The 18994-nt window shown below is 36.7% G+C and overlaps 1 protein-coding gene across 1 annotated transcript in view; it reads left to right on the top strand.

Moving 5' to 3' along the window:
• DPP10 (dipeptidyl peptidase like 10) overlaps positions 1-18994 on the top strand; it is a 264172-nt gene that overhangs the window by 190858 nt on the left and 54320 nt on the right. The window contains exons 6-7 of the mRNA XM_027892407.1: positions 3980-4032; positions 4131-4212. Coding sequence (XP_027748208.1) covers positions 3980-4032; positions 4131-4212 — 135 coding nt within the window. The remainder of the gene's footprint in view (positions 1-3979; positions 4033-4130; positions 4213-18994) is intronic.

Here is an 18994-nt window from a genome sequence, read left to right on the forward strand (position 1 = left end):
TAGAAAGAAAAAGTAATTCCTTGAAAGGTAGAAATTAAAGGACATAAGAAACCCAAACCAAAGTGTCATCTAAAAGTTCAGATCATGATTGATAAGTGTGGCTTTTCTTATTGTTGGCTGTTAGCTCAGTAATGGATTGTTATTTCTATAAACTTTGACTGGAGCAATTTGTCTTGAAATACTTTTGTCACCTTTTCATTTTAGGTCTTTTGTAATAGAGTTCTCTAATTTTATTTTTTCATACACAAATGCAGATAACTCAATGTTGAACAGCATCAGATGAAAACCTGTCATCAGTTTAAAAATTGATAAAAGGCTGAATTCTGAAGAAATATTAATTTTGCAATAGTTTTTAGCTGTTGCATTCTGTGGCAAAATAAATATTAAATAAATTATATTGAGGGGGAGGTATACTGTCTGTCTGATAATAAAAGCCATTTTCATAGTTTATAACATCTCAGGGAACATTTTCCAGCTTATGATAATGGAAGCAGGCAAGTTATTTACTTGCCAGAAAAGCCTGAACCCTAGCAACCACACATGCCACTTGTGAAGGTTCCTTGCAGTGTCCAACCTTAACATGTATTATTATTATTTTATTAAATTATACCAAGAAATTTTCCCCTTTTCACTTTCCTCAACTGATATGACAGTGCAAAAATTACTGTTATGCATTTAGTATTTTAAAAGGCTTTGCTCTCCTACATTGCTTCACTTCTTAGAGATGTTCTCTGTCCATAGTCATTAATTGATTCTCCTCTTTGTACCTAGAGGATGAGTGTTTTTCACTACAGCCTTTCTCCCTCTTCCTCAGTTTCCCAGTATGTCCCTTTTTTTTAGTCAATTGGAGTAATTTACTGTCCATATTTAAATATTAGCCATAGTTCAATCTTTTGACAGCACCCCAGTTAGAAGGCTTGGAGTACAAGAAATGGTTGAAAACATTTTGGAATAGGAATGACAGCACTTTGGATTTGGATATAACACAATAACCAGCCTTTACTTCAAATACACCATGAGTGGGGTCAGTGCTGCCTGAGCTTTAGCTGTGTGAGTGTTAGTCTGTTTATTTGTATAAATTGCCAGATTTTTTTCTGATTAGTGTATACCCCACAAAACAAGAGTGGCAGGACAAAATCCCCTCCGAGCCTCTCCCAAAGAGGACACAGCTGGTGGCCATGTGGAAGGTTTGATCCTGGTGTTTTGAGGGTTGCTGATACTCTTCCCTGTGATTAGTCGCATGCAGTGTCTTCAGCTGGGTTCCTCTTGTGTGATGCCAGGTATTGTATGTTAGGGATCAGGAGAGGTTTGGTCCCAAGCAAACCCACATTGCTTTGTTCAAGAGGAAGCCAAGCAGGTAAACCTTTATACAAAACTATGAGAGCTTCCCAAGCACTTACTGTAAAAGCCAGACTTGGAAAACAAAGATTTTCTGCATCCTTTTTTATTGATTTAATTTCTCTAATGATTGTGTTTCAGTATGTGGCAGGTGCAAGCAGGATGAATTAGGAAACTTTGTACCTGTAATTTATACATGATGTTCCTGTTAAGAACTAAAATTAATATGAGAAATCAGAGAAAAATGTTGGCATCCTGTCTGAAAGTGACTGTATTGTAGTGTTGGTCTCTGCTTCTCGTGGAGCTCATTAAACTTTTATATATACTTTTATATATAAATATATTTTGTATATATATATACACAGATATACTTTTACATAAACATTGATTTCACCACAAAGATTTCACCACAAGGCAAGAGGAGAGTTTCCACATGAAATATGAAGTGCTGTTGTTGTTGTTACAGCATATTTTCTGTTAAAGCTGTCAGAATGACCTATTAGTTTAGCATTTCTTGTTGAAATATATTCTGTCCTATAATTTACCTTTTAGATATTTGTATTCTACATAATTATCAGCCCTCCACATATTATCTCTGATATACTTTTCCGGGAAAGGCAAAAGATCCATTTCTCTTTCTTGTAGCTGGCAGTATGAGACTGTCCACTTTAATAGCTGCTGGCAAGTGCCCCTCTGGCATTGCAGAAAGCACCATGGTTTAACCATTTCTCTCTGCTTTAGTCACACCTCTCAGAAGAGTCTGCATGACCAAACACTTTCCCATAAGCTGTAACACAGAATAGTTAAATAAGGTTTGGGGCATAATTATTAATATATGTGTGATTCTTCTTACTGAAGCAACAGTTTTGATGCTAATCACAACAGATTTGGAAAAGGGAAATTATTTTTGTCTCAAGGGGAAGTTTTACAGAAGGGAAATTCAACAGTTGCCCCAAGTACAGTTACTAATCTTAGAGACCTTTGTGGGCTTCTTGCAGCATCAGGCAGCAAGGATTTATGGCGTACTAAATTCTTGGCTTATGTTGACAGGGAACTAATAATGGAAATGGAGTCAGTGGAAAGATGTTTCAGATGGCTTTTGTTACTGAATGGCCTCTGGACAAAGTAACAAAATCTGAAACCCTCTTGTGTGCCATGGCAACAAATTCCAGTGGCTCTGTTCATGTAGGATCCTCCTTTGTGTATTCTCTTTGAAGGAGATACTGAAAGATTCCTGCTGTAGATCATATAAGCTAAAGGCTTCCCAACACATGTATCTTCTAGGTCAAGGCTTCAGCTCTACAGCTGTATCTCTTCCCATCTAACTGGAAATAGCCTGACACTGTCCAGAAATAAGTCCTTTGAGTGCCAATAGAGATACTGTCACTGTAGACGTGAAGTCTAATGGATGTCATCTAATGTTTCTTTCTGACAGAAGTTTGCATGAAAAAGAAGAGTTTTGCTTGGTACAGTAATAATTAGTCACAAATATATTTTACATTCTAAGACCACGAAGTAATTTCAATGGATAATAAAACTAATTAATACTGTGGAATTATGCTATTCATAATATCATAATGCAAGATAGAGGGGTGAAGAAATTAGCTGGGTTAAAAGCAATCACCCAAGCTTGCAAGACAGCAAAATGTCTGTTACTCACTATGTGTTTATAGACTAATGGTTGGCTTTAGAGACATGTAATGGTTTGCTTTGATTTTAGCCCTTCAGTGTGGTGGTCCATCACATTATACACTATGACATGCTGTTCCCTATCATGGATTTTCTGGGTCCACCTACATCAGGCCTTGATATTTTGTACTTAAATGGCAATTCTTTTGATTTTATTCAACAAATTTTTTTTCAACAAATAAAGATAGCACCATAAGGCTGTACAGTAGATTTGCTTTTCTCTCCCATTCAAAGAATCCTACAGGTTTTGGATCTGGAAGTCATTGGTAACTTGGTGTTGAATGAGGAAAGTTTACTGACAAATAGCTCTTTGTTTTACCTAAATTGTTGCATACAAAACCAAAATCTCAGATAAAACAAACCTTCCCTGAAAATCAAAGATAGATGGTCAAAATCAAACCAAAACCCATTTAAGGAAAGCCACAGCAAACAGAGTCCCATTAAGTACATGGTTTTTCTCTTCTGTGAGCCACAGTCCAGAAGGTCATTCAGGCTGTTTATAGCAGGTGGTCAGAAAAATACCATTTGACCCTGTATCTGTATCTGTCTGCATTTCAAGTGAAACAACTGTGATACCTGTGCAGTTATTTTGACCACACCTTGATGACAAAATACAATAAAAAGCCCTTTGTTTTCTTGGAGGGTTTTGTTTGATTTTGGGTTAGTTTATTATTATTTAAAATGGAATTCAAATTTTTTTTTTGACTGGGGCATTTTCTGTGCAGTCATCGTACTGATCAGGTGTCTGGTTAAATTAACTGATTTGTGTGTGTGTCCTTCCTACAATATGGTTCAGGTCTATTGGTTATAATTAGTTCAGTAAAAACATTCTTTCAGTAATAAAGGTATATGTGTTTATATGGATTGAAAGACTGTGACCGTCATAATGCTAGTCTGTATTTAATCCAGTATTTGGTCTTGTAATTATTTGCCTTTTTTTTTTCCCCCACAGGTTTTTCATTATTCTTATACAGCTTCATATGTGATTTATAACATACACACAAGGTAGGTCACATTGTTTTTTCAAAATGATGTCATATCAATGGTTCTGTACGTTGGGTGATGCTAGTGTGTTCTACTAAAAATGTTTCCATTTTTTCAAGGGAAGTTTGGGAGTTAAACCCTCCAGAAGTAGAGGATTCAGTTTTACAGTATGCAGCCTGGGGCGTTCATGGACAGCAACTGGTAAGCGCAGTCGTTAAAAATGTATTAACTCTAGACAGACTGAGGTAAAAACAAAATTAAAAGCCTCAAGATAAGTTGTGTTATGTATTTCTGTATGGTGCTATTATGTTCCCTTTACAGCTTTAAGGGAATTTATTTTTTTATTGTAAAAATACGCTTTTCCAGTCTGAACCCAATAAGCAAGTTGTATAATTGCTGAACGAATCACACCTTCATCTAAATATGCACTCAAGTAATTTTCAGAATAACCATCTTTGTGGCTACTGCTGTGAGAGAAAGAAAGGTGAAGAGAAGTTTTCTTTCAAGCGTGAGATCAATGAAAACTGGGGGCAAAAGCAAAAGCTTAACATCCAAAAGTGGATGTGATGCATTCAATGAAAAGTGATGTTTTCATTTCAGTATGAAAATTACTGCCAAGGTCAGTTGTGCTACATTGAATCCATAATAATAATACCCAGAGATGCTGTGTTTCATGTATTGTCATCTTCCAGAATTTTTACCGTTTTTTTATGAACAGAAATCATCCATGGTCATCATAACCAAAGTCAGTATGAGAAGAAAAAAATTTTTGTTTTAAAACAGCAGTGATTTTAAGCTGATCTGTGTTGGTAGTTGAAGGCAAGAGACTTTTAAAGCTTCAACTCTCTGGATAAGAAATTCAGATAATCCTTGTTACAGTTTTCTGATAACATCCTTAATGCCCACGGGCATGATCTGGGGGCCTCCTTGCACCTCTGAGCTGTTCATGCAGAGAGGCTCTAAGTTGAATGTCTAGAGAATATACCTTGTTGCTTATATAATTCATCCAGATGATTAGAAAGGAAAAAAATGTTTCTGCTTTAGATGTATTGCATTAGCAAGCAGAGGAAGGTGGTAAAGAGTAATTGGAACATGCTTGGTATGTTTTATTAATTAACCACATTATTTATTAATAATGAGAGCATGGTGATGGGATTAATGGTAATAAATACATAGGTTATTTACCGGGCAGCATTATGGAATGTGGTGAACTGTGTAGGTTGTAGCAGAAGGGAGAAGCATTTGCAAAACTGAACAGATGTAAAAAATATTTTAATTAAATTGCAATTCATAAGATTTATCTGTGCTATACCTCTGATCAGTAATCTAAAGTAGAACTAAAATTACATGCAGTGATTACTGAAAAATTAATTTTTCTTTTCCTGAGATGTATATTAAAAACAAGTCAGACTTACCAATCATGAACTTCAGAAAAATAATAGATCAGAGTAATTCTGTCTTTATGAGTTTGCCTAAAATATCATTTTGTAAGTATGTATAGATACTTTCAGACAGGTGGACTCCTATTATGTCCCAGAACTACAAAAAAATAAGTTATCGTATTAGGTACAACCATAATCATCCAAATTTGAAAACGTTGGCATAATTCATAGGTGAGTGAGGATAACATTCTGCATCTTTGTTAATGTCCCTAGTAAAGTTAATGTCATGCTTTAAAAATATCTGCTTCACTGTGGGCTTTATGGTGCCATATGGTCTGCGGAATTAGGAAATAATAATTTTAAGCACAAAATCTTCTGTGCACTCTGAATGACACCAAGTGTTGTCACATAGATGTACACCTGCAGTGACAGTCTACTGAAGGTCACCCCCATAGGAGTTGCCAGTAAGAGGGATGTCCTCTTGAAGCTGCTCACGTGGTAAAAGGAGGTCTCTAAAGAGACAGAAATGCCTTGCTTCATTACCCTCCCACTTCAGCAACAAGCCAAAAATGTAGCAGGGGCATGAATGAATAAAGACTGTTGCGAATAATGGTTGTTGCTCCTGTCTAAAGGAACATCTGCCTTTAGCAGAACCAGGACAGAGAAATCATTCCAGCAGAATAGGTTAGGCAGAGAAAAGATGTGCGACTGAGGACACATTGCCATAATGGTTCTCAGTTATAAAATCTGTCCTTAGAACAGACACTGGATCAGTGAGTTTTGAGTAAAATAGTACAGGAAGCAACCAGCAGTGAAACAGGGTACAGAGGAAGTTGTAAAAGGAGAGCCCTAAATCGTGGTAATCCATCAGTGGCTATCAGAGGCACATATTTGGGTGCACACAAAGGTGCAGTCCCATGGATCCATGTTGCCAAGCACACTATGATTGGTTTACCTTCCTGAATAATACTTATATGTCTTTTCCGTATAATAAGAAAACAGAAATAATTGATAAGTAAAACAAGCAGTGAAATACTTACTCTAAACAAAATAATCATAATGTGTACAATAGTAGATACCTGGAGAATCTCCAAGAGACATTCATTTCAATTGAAGAACAAGTGGAGAACAAATTAACTTTATATACAGCAATTTCATTTAGAAAGACCCATGGCACATAGCACATGGCCGTCACATAAACAAAGTGTTTGTAGATCTCTAAAATGAAGGGGAATAGCACCCATGCAGGTGTGGTGCAGAAATGAATAGCGATACTATAACCGCAACAGTTCAGCAAAATTAGCACAAAGTGTAAAACACAAAGCACAAGTATGTCTGACTTAGCCACAAACCTTAACTATACACTAAAACTATTTGGAAGGTCCTGGATTGAATTCAAAGTATGGGGGGTAACACATGGACTTGGGACCAACTATTTTCAATAAATAGACTATAGTGTAAAATAAGATATTTCCAGTCCTTTTTTCTGCAGAGTACCTAAGTAACAGTGCAGCCTACACAGGAATCCTGAATACTTCAAATGAGGGATAATAGTCAAGAGATTCAAATAGATAATATAAGAGGATGAAGAGAAAAAAAAAAAAAAAGAAATAAAATATTTGAAAAGGAAAATTTTTCTGAAGCCAGGAACTGTTTATTGCACAGAGGAGGGAATATGGCTGCAGTGAAATCAAGTATTCAGCAAGAGTTTACCTCCTTGTGGAAAGCATGCATCAGTATAAGATTACTGTTATGGGTAATTTCTAGGGTTGTCTAATGGGACAGCAGGTCACTTGTGCCTGGTGAAGAACAACAAGGTTAGGTTTATGTCAGATACCAGGTGACTGGGCCGCAATAAAATTGTTTTGAAGGTACCATAGTGTTTGCAAGTTATTTCAGTTTCTTGCTATTTACCAAGAGTAGAGGATTTTTTAAAGATTAAAAGAAAAGCTCAGAGAAACATCTGCTGTTTGAGTCATGACATTTTGGTGGTGAAATTGAAAATGTTTGCCGTTGGGGAGAAGAAACTTTTATCTAATGAATTAATGTATTTTAAGGTCACACAGCACTTACTTTTGAGAACTGTTTTCAAGGTTGCACTCTTTGGATTGCTGTGCTTTAACTGTGTTAGAACTGTGCCAGATCTAAAATACCATTTCTGTGTCTCTTAGTATGTTAGAGAGCTGTTTATGTATTTGCTAAACATTACTCCTGTTCGATTAAAATTGTGGAAGACATCAGTTGATTATCTCTTTACCTCACCTCCATCACTGCAGCATTAAGTATTTCCAGGGAAGACAAACCGGCACAACTAGAGACTTAATTGGTTTCATCAGCGTTTTTCTGCCTCCAGTTTATTGATTAGAGACCTCATTGCATGTGACTGAGAAAGAGATATTACATACCTGGTGGGAAGGCTTTACTGAGGAGAATGCTTTGGGGGTTTTTAAGAGACCTCTGTTGTTGAAATTCCCAATTTTTATCCAGTGTTCTCACTTCTTTGCTCCTGTCTTCTCCGATAGTTTGTAGAAAAGGCTTTCATGTGTTTGAGCTGGAGCTGGTTTGTATCTGACACAGGGGAGGCAGCCCTTTCTGTCTGGCTCTGTCTAGGGGGATGTATCTCAGTAGGAGCCTGAATTTAAAAACTCAGACTGGAGATATCTGGTCTCCAGTGTATGCAGTGTTGTTTTTAAGCTGTAGTGCTCCTCTGCAGTGCTTCCTGTGATACAGACAGTTCTCCTGATCAGTTATCAGGTGGGCTACTTCAAGTAGCGCCCAGTGAAGCCTGGTTAGAAGTTGTTCAGTTTGGTGTAGCTTTTTCTTAACAGTTTTTCATCAAGTTTTTTTCTGCCTGGGTGGTGGTACATGTTGTGCATTTCGTATAAAATATTTCATTCTATTTCCCTTTATTTTATGAACATACGTCCATGCAAGTCACTTTGCCTTTGTATTTATTACAGGTATTTTATGTTATTTACTGCATTAGGCTCATTTTTCTTTTGATAGATAAAATGTTTTTGAGGGGAGCTTGATTTTATATTTGGATAGATCAGCATGAGTTAAGATCTGTTGACTTACATATGAGTGTCTATGCATAAATACATGTATATTTTAACAAAGCAGGAATCAAGAAACTATCCAGAATATTTTGTAGAAGTTTGACAGCTTGCTCTGTCATAATTTGATACTATCAACAAAAAATAGCATTATCAAATTATAGGACTAAGGATGAGCATTTACTATGGGTTTTTTTTCATAATTTAGGTCATCATTGTTTAGAATTACCTATTATTCTGTATACACAAAGCTCATTCTGTTGACTGTAGCCAAATTATGGATTCAGGATGTCTCACTGATTTTTTAGAAACTACTTTAAATATCAGAAAACAAGAATTTATCCTCTTGTTAAAAAAACAAAAACAAAACAAACAAAAAAACAGACAAAAAAAAATTAAGCAGGCTGCTCACTGAAAATAGGCCTTAGAAGCTGAAGCTTTTAAATAAAAAATAAAAAAAGAATCCAGTGAAAAAGGACCTTATTTTGTATCAAAACTGGCTAAAAATGAGCATACAAACAGAAACTCCAAAACAAAGTAGTGTACAATCTACTTTAATTGCTCTTAATAAATACACCAGTTCAAGAACTGTCTTTGTGTCTTTGCCTTTGTGATCAGTCATCTTTATCCTGTTTGTCACCTTTGGAGGTGCCCATCACATTCCCATCAATATCTATTGCCCCATAAAAATGCAAATCTCTGTCAGATTTTTGAATTTCTCTATTAACATAATACTGCCTTTTCAAATTCCTTGACCAAATTTTAGGGGTTTTTTCAATAGTTTTCAGAGACTATTTTAGATAACAGAAATACTGCAGAAGCAAAGTTCATTGATGTTACATTGTTTTCCAAGTACCCAGATAAGCACTAGACAAAGTTTAGTGATTGAGGAATTATCAGGACTATGCTACACACACACACCTGGCTCAACACCTGCTTTAGCAGACACTGGTTGCTGAAAGCTTCATTTACTATTTGGTCTATGAAGGTGCAAAGTACAACTGCTATAAAAATTGGTAACTCACCTTTCTGTAAAATATTTGCCATGTGTTTTCTTTTTGTGTAATTAATGCTGTGGGTACTTGGCACCCCCTCCTGGCAAAACCACTTGCATATGCAAATGAAGCAGACGCTTAATTAATGCTAATGAAGTCAGTCCTAAATAAATATATTTCTTCTGCTGTTTTTATTTGCAAAGTCTTCTGCTCTTTTGACTTACTCTACTTTAGATGAGTAACTTAAAATCACATATGGAAATGTCAAGGATATATTTCATCATTCCTTCTAATGATCATGCTGATGAGACAAATGTCAGTGAAGCTTAGAGAAGAATCTCTGCTTGAATTTATTCTGTAAACCAGAAATAAACAAGAATACTTCAATGTGACATTAACCTTGGGCATGGGTTCTTACTTAAAATGTATGAGACGTTCCTTAAAGAAGTTCAAAGCATATTTGGAGATCCTTTGTCTTGGTGAGGATGTTTTTATGAAGAAAGGGAACATGTATGGTTGAGCATTGCCCACCCAGTTGAGTCTTTAAGGGATTTGACCATAATTCTAGCAAATGCTGAAGTCATATCTTTCTGAAGGCAGCGAGAAATTAAGGAGACTACTAAAACTTTTTTATTTTCTTTTTCAAATGTTTTCATTACGTTTCTGATTTCCAGCTGAGAAACTTACTGTGGCAGAGACTGAGGATTTGAACCAAGAAGCAGAAATATTTACAGAAAAAAAGGCACACAAAAAGACTGTTTTAATGGCAATTTTTGACCAGCAGCTAAATTTAGAATGTGTATTATTTTGCAAGATGATTTCCTTTCCAGGGAAAGGAAACATGGTATTTTTTTGGTTTAGATAAAATGTGCTGAGTGGTCAGATCCTGTTATGAAATGAAAGAAATCCACTTATTAGCATACATGCTAATAAAACTGAAATTTTTATGCTGCTTTATTTTTGATACAAAAACTGCTTTTTATCAGATTCATGGTGACCATGGGCAGTATTTTTTTTTCCACAGATGAATTACAGTTACCTAAAAGTATCGGTAAAGCTGTCTTACTCCTAAGCTACTGTTGCACATTGGATTTTTCTTGGATCTGTCAAGCTAGGATTGCAAAATCTATTTTTTTTTTTGCTTTTTTCTTTTAAATTATTCAATTCAAAGTGTTCTTCACAGAAAAAAAAAATTAGTTTCTCTGAAGATATTCTATGAAACTAATTTACATTTTCAGTTATTAATTTCTAGGTGCCAACTCCACTTAAGTATAGATTGGAGGAGCATGTAATGTGTGTTCTATGGTTTCAAAAGTGATGCTCAGTATGAAAGCAGTTTTCCCCATCTCAGAAGAGGAGAATGAAGAATGCAGCCAAAAAAAAAAAAAAAAAAAAAAAAAAAAAAAAAAAAAAAAAAAAAAAAAAAAAAGGCAGTTTTGGAAAACAGGGAAAAATATATTTTTATGTATCACGGTTGGATATATTCAATAAAAGGTTTGTGAGTTCTAGAGAGCAGGAGTATTATAAATGGAGGCAAGGCTAAGTTGAGCAAAGATGCTTCATCATTTTGGTTGGTGAAAGGCAATGAACATGTCTTGGTATCAAAGGCAACTAAAAATATGAGTATGCTGTCCCTTTGTGAGAATAGCTACTTGGCTGTATCTAAAAGAGGTGAAGTAATAATGAGAAAATCATGTTTTATAGGAGCATTATTCGTCTACTACTGTTTTTCATGAAAAACAGTAAAAGGCCCAGCAGCTTTATAGTGAATAAATCGAGAGGGTAGATAAAAGCTGTGTCCTTTCCCTGGTTCTTATTGTATCTGGTTCTTATCACTGATCTAACATGCAGCTAATATTTGAATCAGTACGTAAGCCATGCACACAGGTTACATGCTTTTCTATCCAGTCCCGTATCAATAATTCTTTTGTAAGCAAATATATTGAAAATTTGAGATATTATTGTGCTAGAGGGAAATTTTTTTTTCCACTTGCTTGCTTTTGTGGATGTATATATATATATTCATATATATATATATATATTTATATTTAGTCCCACAAGGACACACACAAACAAGCCTGGACACACAGGTTTGATAGGAGCAGTCATCAGGACTTTGCTGTGCAGCAGCCTTCAGGGAACAATGAAAACAGCAATATGCACCTCTCATCTAGACTATCATGTTGTTCAACATGTGCGTGTGTAACAAAGCATATCTGAATATTCACACTTCCGTCTGTTAGCTAATATTAACTGCAGGTCCAATGGCTCATAAAAGAGGACTGCTGTGCTTCTTGTGTGAAAAATGTGTGGCTTTCTGTAATGCAGAAATATGAAAATTGTATTTCAGAAGTCTAAAGTTCTTTAGAAATAGCTACCCATAAGAACTGTGAAGCACGGTCCATGAGAGGAGAGGTTGAAATCTGACTGAACCTTTAGCTAAATCAGAATTGGGAAAGAGTAGGTTTTATTATGGACTGTATTTTCATATAACTCAAAAATCCTGCCCAAAAACTTTGCAGGCTTAATTATGTCAGTGGACCATATACTTATGTAGTCACTTCATATTTGATATTAAAAAAAAGAGGCTATGATACACCTCAGGATGGGTGGAAAAGATGGACGTGATGAATTTTCTGCCTCATCCTGAAGGCTCTTTACATCAGTCAACCAGGATTTTACCCATTGCACATGGGTAAGGATAGAGTAGACAGACCTTGTTATTATTAAACATTCCAACAAAATAAGCAAAAAAGACCCCAAAACAAAACAAAAAAAATCCCTCACAAACAAAACAACCCCCCAAAAAACAAAACAAAAGTAAAACTTGTATATACTTCATGGATGATGATGTCATGACTCCCTGTTGAATCTCTTATCAGCATGTCAACTGTGATGAGGAGAAAAAAAATCCCTCAACAGATTATGACCACACAACTTTGTGCGTGTTCAGCACTCTTGGTGGCTCTTTCTCTTTATTTTAGCCAAGTCCTTCTTGAAAAAGAGACATTAAATTCCATCATCATAAATGACCTTGCATGTTTGGGTTTTTTTTCCCTGCATTGGGGTTATGACTTCCCCACTGTGTGCTGAAGGACCAGAACTGATTAAACTTTTGCTGCACTGTGTTGAAGTGACTTAGGTTTTCATGTTGACTCAGCCTGAGCCACGGTGAAGGAGAGCAAGCAAAGAGGTCCTTGTGGATGTGTGGTTGTGGGAAGCGTATAACCACTGACAATTCAAGGCTAGGGCAGCCCTGGAAAATAAGGATTAAAAAGTCAGGTATTCTGCTGATATCTGAGAGAAAATGAAGCATCAATTTCCTTCATCGTTTATGGCAGGTTACAGTACATGTACAGAAATACAAGGGAAGAGTTTTGTGTGAAAAGAAAGCAAATATTTATTTTCAGGTATTTTTTCCCAGACTCTGAGCTGTCCCAAACAGAAATGCTGTTATAAGAGCTAGTAAAAATTTCCTCATTCCTATTTGTCGCATTCCTAATGAAAAGTTTTAAGACAAACTGCCTTTCTTGCGCTGAATGCACTATCTGTGTGGAGTCTTTACAGGTAGATGTCATCCACTAAAATTTTGGGCCATTATAAAGACAGCTGGCAACTTGAACACTGTGCACAATGGGGAAGTGAAGGCATGTGCATCATACAAGATGGGTCAGCAACAGTTTAGCTGAAAAATTAAAACTCTATGTTGAAGCATGCTGGGGTTTCTCATGTAGAAGATACTTAGAGACATCCTGGTCTGTCTCAGTATTTGCACAATGTACAAAGTTCTCAGGGATTGCCTACCACTCTAAGAATAGTAGAAAATATAAACATGACTTTACAGCTCAGCGTTTCTGATTCTCTATCTTTTGATTTCTGTCCTTGTTGTTAGGATGCTACTCTCTTACATTTTGTCAAAGAAAACAGAAAATTCCTCCTCTGACACTGAGCCCTTATAGTTATGCTACATATTTCTCTGTCCTCCAATATTACTTTTTTTCTTTTGGAGTAACTGGGTTGACATATTTTTAGTTTAGCATGGTGCAGATTGATCAATCTGGGCATAATTAAATGCTTGATATCAGTGTGAGATGAGCCTTCAAAATACCAGAGATAATTTTAAAAGATTTTATGGTAAGGACAGATTATGATTTTATTATAAGTCAGTAGAAGCAACCCAGGCATGTAAGAGTCACATTTCTGTCCACGTTCTTCCGTGCTGGCTCATTAGTCACTTACTTTTAGTAAGTGTGAGGAACAAGGAGTGTGAATTCCTGAGCATACACTGTTTATGGATAGTTCTGTTAATGCATCACTTAGGCAAAGACCAAAGGGCTGAGCAGCCCAGTCCTCAGTGACATTTTGCACAATGCTGCAGCCAAGGTAGTTCTTCAGGCAGCTCCACGGGGGCAAGACAGTCTTACTGTGATCCTCTGTGCAATCACAAGGATGTATTAAGCAGCTTTTTGTGTAGGTTGTAGCTCAGATATTAGATGTGATTTTATTTATATAACACACATAGCACAGTGTTTGTGCTTATGAGTAAACTGTCATGGAATTAGGCAGGGTGTGGATTTAGTGAGTGTCATGATCCAATATCATTGGAGAGGCAACATAATTAATGTGTATTGAAACAAAAGAGGGCAATGCTTTGCAGCATTTATTGGAAATCAAGGACATAAACATCAGAGTTACAACAGAGCTGCTGATACTCTCTGAGTTCATGGCCTGGTTTATGTCATGATATTAGTAACTAATCTTATAGGTTCATTATGAGTGCATCCTTGCTACTGTTTACAGTAGATTTATAAACTATCCAAATAGCAATTAAATATAATAGCCTTGTAGATTGTTTGCAGTTGTTCAGAAATGATTGTGCTAACACATTACTGTGATGCAGTGGATTTAGTCTAGACAGAAGAAAAGTGGTGCTTCAGTGTTCTGTTCTTCATGCTCTGTCTGGCAGCTTGATGACCACAAGAATAAAATAACATATCGTAACTGACACCAAAAGAAAAGGCAGTACATGGCATTGGGGTGTATGTTATGTGTTTTGAGATCTCCATGTTCCATACTAATCAACAGCTACTTCCTCTCTGCCTTAATTATGATATAATCAAAAGGTTTGAAAGCTTCCTCTGAAAAAAACTGATGCCTAGGTCAATCACAGTGTTTAGAAAATTGGTACCTTTAAGGGCGAATATAGTTATTATTGCTTACAATTGCAATAATTTTGTTATTATCTATTATTTGGTTTTTGCATAATTTGCAGTGTGTCTGATGATTTTGAAACATAGATCTTATGAGGTTAGAATTTCTCTACTGCCATGCATTGCTATAGATAGCTGATGGTACCTGCAGTGCCCAGTACTTGCATAATTTAGTGGCCTCTGTGCACATGGAACTATGGGGTAAGAGCTGGAGCAATTCAGAGCTGAAGAGGTCTGAAAATTTTATACCAGTATAGATTGACTTGCAAAGAAAAAAAATCTGCAAAGAGGAGGTCAGAGCCGTTCTACACTCCTCCTGGAAACTTGCAAAGCAGCTGTACTGCAAACTGTATCAGACATTTTAGCCTGAAATCATGTCTGTGGGCACTCACAATCTAAATAGGCTACAAATATAATGTAGGGGAAAGGAATATAACATAAAGCAACTTTGCAGTACAACTCCATAAAACTTTCCTTGAAATTGTGATTCTCTACCATATGTGATCTGGATACAAAATTTGGAAGATGTGGGAAAAAGAAGGCTTTTGGCAAAATCTGTGTAATTATTACTCACAAAATCACTGATGAATACCCTAACCTTATAAAATTCACAATTATAGAAGCTTTTTAAGCCACTTTTCTGTGTTTTATATTATCTGAAATATTGGTTCTGGAGATCGCTGCAGGACCTGTAAGGGAGACATTAGCAGGATAATCAGTTGCACCAGTGAAATGCATTATAATTGTTTTGGGTTTATTTTGCCACCTTGCATTTTAATTGCCTCTCAATGTGTGAGTGTTCCTGTTTATTAACATGGAGCTTCTTCCACATGTGATTACTGTGGGCAAGAATGCGAGACACTGACCCCTTATCTTGCTGCTTTTCCAGCAAGTGCAAAATACCTCCTAGAAATCTGGTTTGTCAGTGTAATTTTGTATGCAACATACATACTGTTCAACTGCTTGGAACCTTAAATCAAAACCTAATTTGGGACTGCTGATGTCCAGAGCTTTGTCACAGGAAGTCTAGAGGTGTACCCATCATCCTCACCGTGCCTGCAGCCCATGAACAGTTTGAGGGACTCCTGTTCCAGTGGAGTTATGTTGAAGCTGGGTGTTGAGTCTCAAGCTGTGGGCAGAAATGAGCCAAATGACATCACAACACCAGTTCATCGCAGAGCACAGGAAACCTCTTTCCTGCAGCCAAATAGAGACCTGAAGGATGTTTGTGGCTCACTGCAGCATGTACCTTGTGTGGCTCTTGGCCACAGAACAGCTTTGATACAGAGCAGAGGTTTGGATTGCCATCATGGAACTTCTAGCTTGGTATAACAAATGACTGTTCTTATGTAACACTGCATGTCCAGTTCTTCTGGCTGATTTTTTTCTTCCTAAAATGAGCATTTCTTTTCTTCCTAAAATGAGCATTTATTTTTCTGTGAGGGGAAAAAGAAAATAGCAGTTATACTGTTGGTTGCATTGACACACAAAGCACATAGCCTTAAGTACACCTTGTTCTTCAGTAGGAAGCTGATTTAAGTAAATAAGAATTCTGGCAAGAAAAAAGGGCAGGTAGGGGTACTCACCTTCTGTAGCAGTGGGTATAACAATGGTCTGGCAATCTCAGTTTAAGGCTGTGAGACCCAGGGGTATAGTAAGTGAAATCACAGATGACAAGAAAATGTTTGCTCATTTTGAACTTGAAGAAGAGAGCAGACATTACACTATGACTACAAATAACATAATCAGCAGCTCTATTAGAAAAAAAGTGTCTATCAGAACGTTGGAGGATGCTAAATAGTGGTAGAGAAGATGCCAAGCCATGTATTTATTTGAAAGCATTGACAGATACTATGGGTGATTTCCAGTATTTTTTAAATAGATGAAAACTATTCATAAGTTTCTGAAGTGGAGCTATTTGTATAGTTTTTCAGATATGTGAACCAGAAAGTAGTAACAAGTATTTTAAATACTTAAATGAAGAACAAACTTGTTACTTTGACAGTGCATTTTGAAAAATGGCAACCAAATGGTTTCAATGAGGATGCAGGTGTTTGATTTTGGGTTCTTCCTTTAGTCCAAAGTAAGTTCCAATATTTACAAATGAAATTAAGTGCATAGATAACTGTGGTAAAAAGAACAGTAGGAATGGAAACCACCATTTTTTCTAAAAATTAATAAAAAATAACTTTTACAATAATTTTTTTAAAATTTTTATTGTTTTCATTTTGAGATCCATCTTGTACTGAACTTTTCACATGGAGCAGCATGTTGTCCAAGAAGAAAAGAACACTGACTGGATATATATAATAAGTCTGTATGCATGCATATTATCGTGCCAAGAAAGTTTTGATGATTCTATTTAGCTTCAAGCTAATTTTTCCTCATATAATTTAAATTTGAGGGCTCTGTGGCTTAGGTAGTAGTCTCATTCTTAGGAACATGGTTAGTGGTGGACTTGGCAGCGCTGGCTTAACGGTTGAACTCAATGATCTTAAGGGTCCTCTCCAACCTAAATGTTTTTGTGATTCTGTTCTGTGATTCCCCCATTACTGTGTGCTTTGTGCTGCCTCATGCTCCAACATGAACTAAATGCTAGGAGAAGTACAGCTGCTGTGGCGGTCATGGGATCCTCTTTCCCTTCCCAGTCTGAGGTTAAAGAGCGAAACTGTGCTGTGCCAACTTGATACTGAACATGAAACAGAAGAGGTTGTGGTTTAATCTCTGAAGAGCAAAGTACAATATTTGCAGGGCAATTAAGAAAGTATTCTTTATTTGACTTTCTTCTGTCCCATGAATAGCTGAAATTATTTGTTTTAACAGTTGTTAGCAGGAAAACATATTTCATCTGGAAATTTTAGCAAATGATCCAACTGGAGGCAGCTGGATTTGGCCCTGCTTAATGTATGGTAAGACAGGAGACAGAACAAATGGTAAGAGGCTAGCCCAGATGGAACAGCATCTTGAAGCTTTTGAAGAATTAATTATCCATCTAATTAGCTGGCAGTCTCACAAGGAGAAGGGATGGAATTTTGCTGAATGCTTAGGAGTTGAGTATGTCTGATAGAGCCTGTGCTGAGGTGTAGCTATCAGCCATAATGATGGTGGGGTCAGCTGGTCAGCCAGACTGTGTGGGTCCACAGGAGGACACTGGTTTCTGCATCAGCAAAACAAACCTGCTCCTCTGCATAGAGCAAAAAGTGTAGTTGAGTTGTCTGTTATATAGAATGTTGTGCTCTGAAGACACCTGTGCTAGTCCAGGGAGTGGTGGACTCTGTGTCCTTGCCAAGGTCACACAGGAATGTAGCCAGACATGGGCTGCCTGAAGAGGCTTTAAGTTGATGTCTTGAGTTCTGTCATCAGCAACTGTGGGAGTTCTGCAGCAGTAGCGTTTCCTAAATGCCAGAAGGTCTCCTTCTGGGCATAATCAGAAATTCCTTAGTCTTGTTGTAGCTCATATTTTCCATGTGAAAGGTAAGGAAGACTGTCATATTCTCTGGGGCATTAAGTGGGAGTGCTGAAGTTGTTCCAAGTTGGAGTAGTTATTTATATATTTGTTGGTCAGAGATTCTGTGGAAAAATTATTTTCTCAGCTCAAAGGTAGAACTCTCACCTTTACAGGAAGAGACCAGTACTTGTTGTATGGATTTTGTTAAGCAAAGACATATAGATACAGATGCCTTCTTTGTTTCCTTTCCAGCTGCATCTGCTCTGCAGCTTTAGAGTTTGACTGGCACCTTCCTTCACCTAGGTGTTAGTCTTGATGAATCCATGTAATGCCAAATGATATCAGTAGTCACACTCCACTGTTTCTTTCCTTCCAAGCAAAATGCTGGACTCTGTATATTATCTTTTTACCTTGAAAAGTTAATTTCAGCAGCTGTTAAAACTTATATAAAGGTAAACCATGGCTGCAAAGCCCACTGACCCTTGCAGTTTGCATTACATATTTCTGTTACTATCATTGATGACAAAATTATTTGTGTGGACGACATCAATCAGGAAGTCAAATAAATCTGCCATGGTCAAACTCTGGAGGATTACTTAGAAAGATTCACTCAGTAAGTTAGGAAAGTAAATCCCTGATATGGGAGAGGTGTCCAAGTTTTCCCAGTGATAAATGACAAGACAGTTTTAATGTCTGTGCTAACTCTTTTTTTTTTTTTTTTTTCTGGTTTATTTGTTAGTTGTTAGTGACTTCTGCTGTCATTTTACATCAGATAATGTGGAAATATTAAACTGGGGATCTGCCTTGTAGGACAGCTGTACCCTCTCATGGCTTCAAATTGTGGCCACACTACACTTAGAAGTGAAATGGGCCAACAAATTCCTAGTTGTGG

This window comes from Empidonax traillii, unplaced genomic scaffold (assembly GCF_003031625.1).
Source record: "Empidonax traillii isolate 1590-97213 ecotype Southwest subspecies unplaced genomic scaffold, ASM303162v1 scaffold350:size764500, whole genome shotgun sequence".
In the NCBI taxonomy this organism is placed as follows: Eukaryota; Metazoa; Chordata; class Aves; order Passeriformes; family Tyrannidae; genus Empidonax; species Empidonax traillii.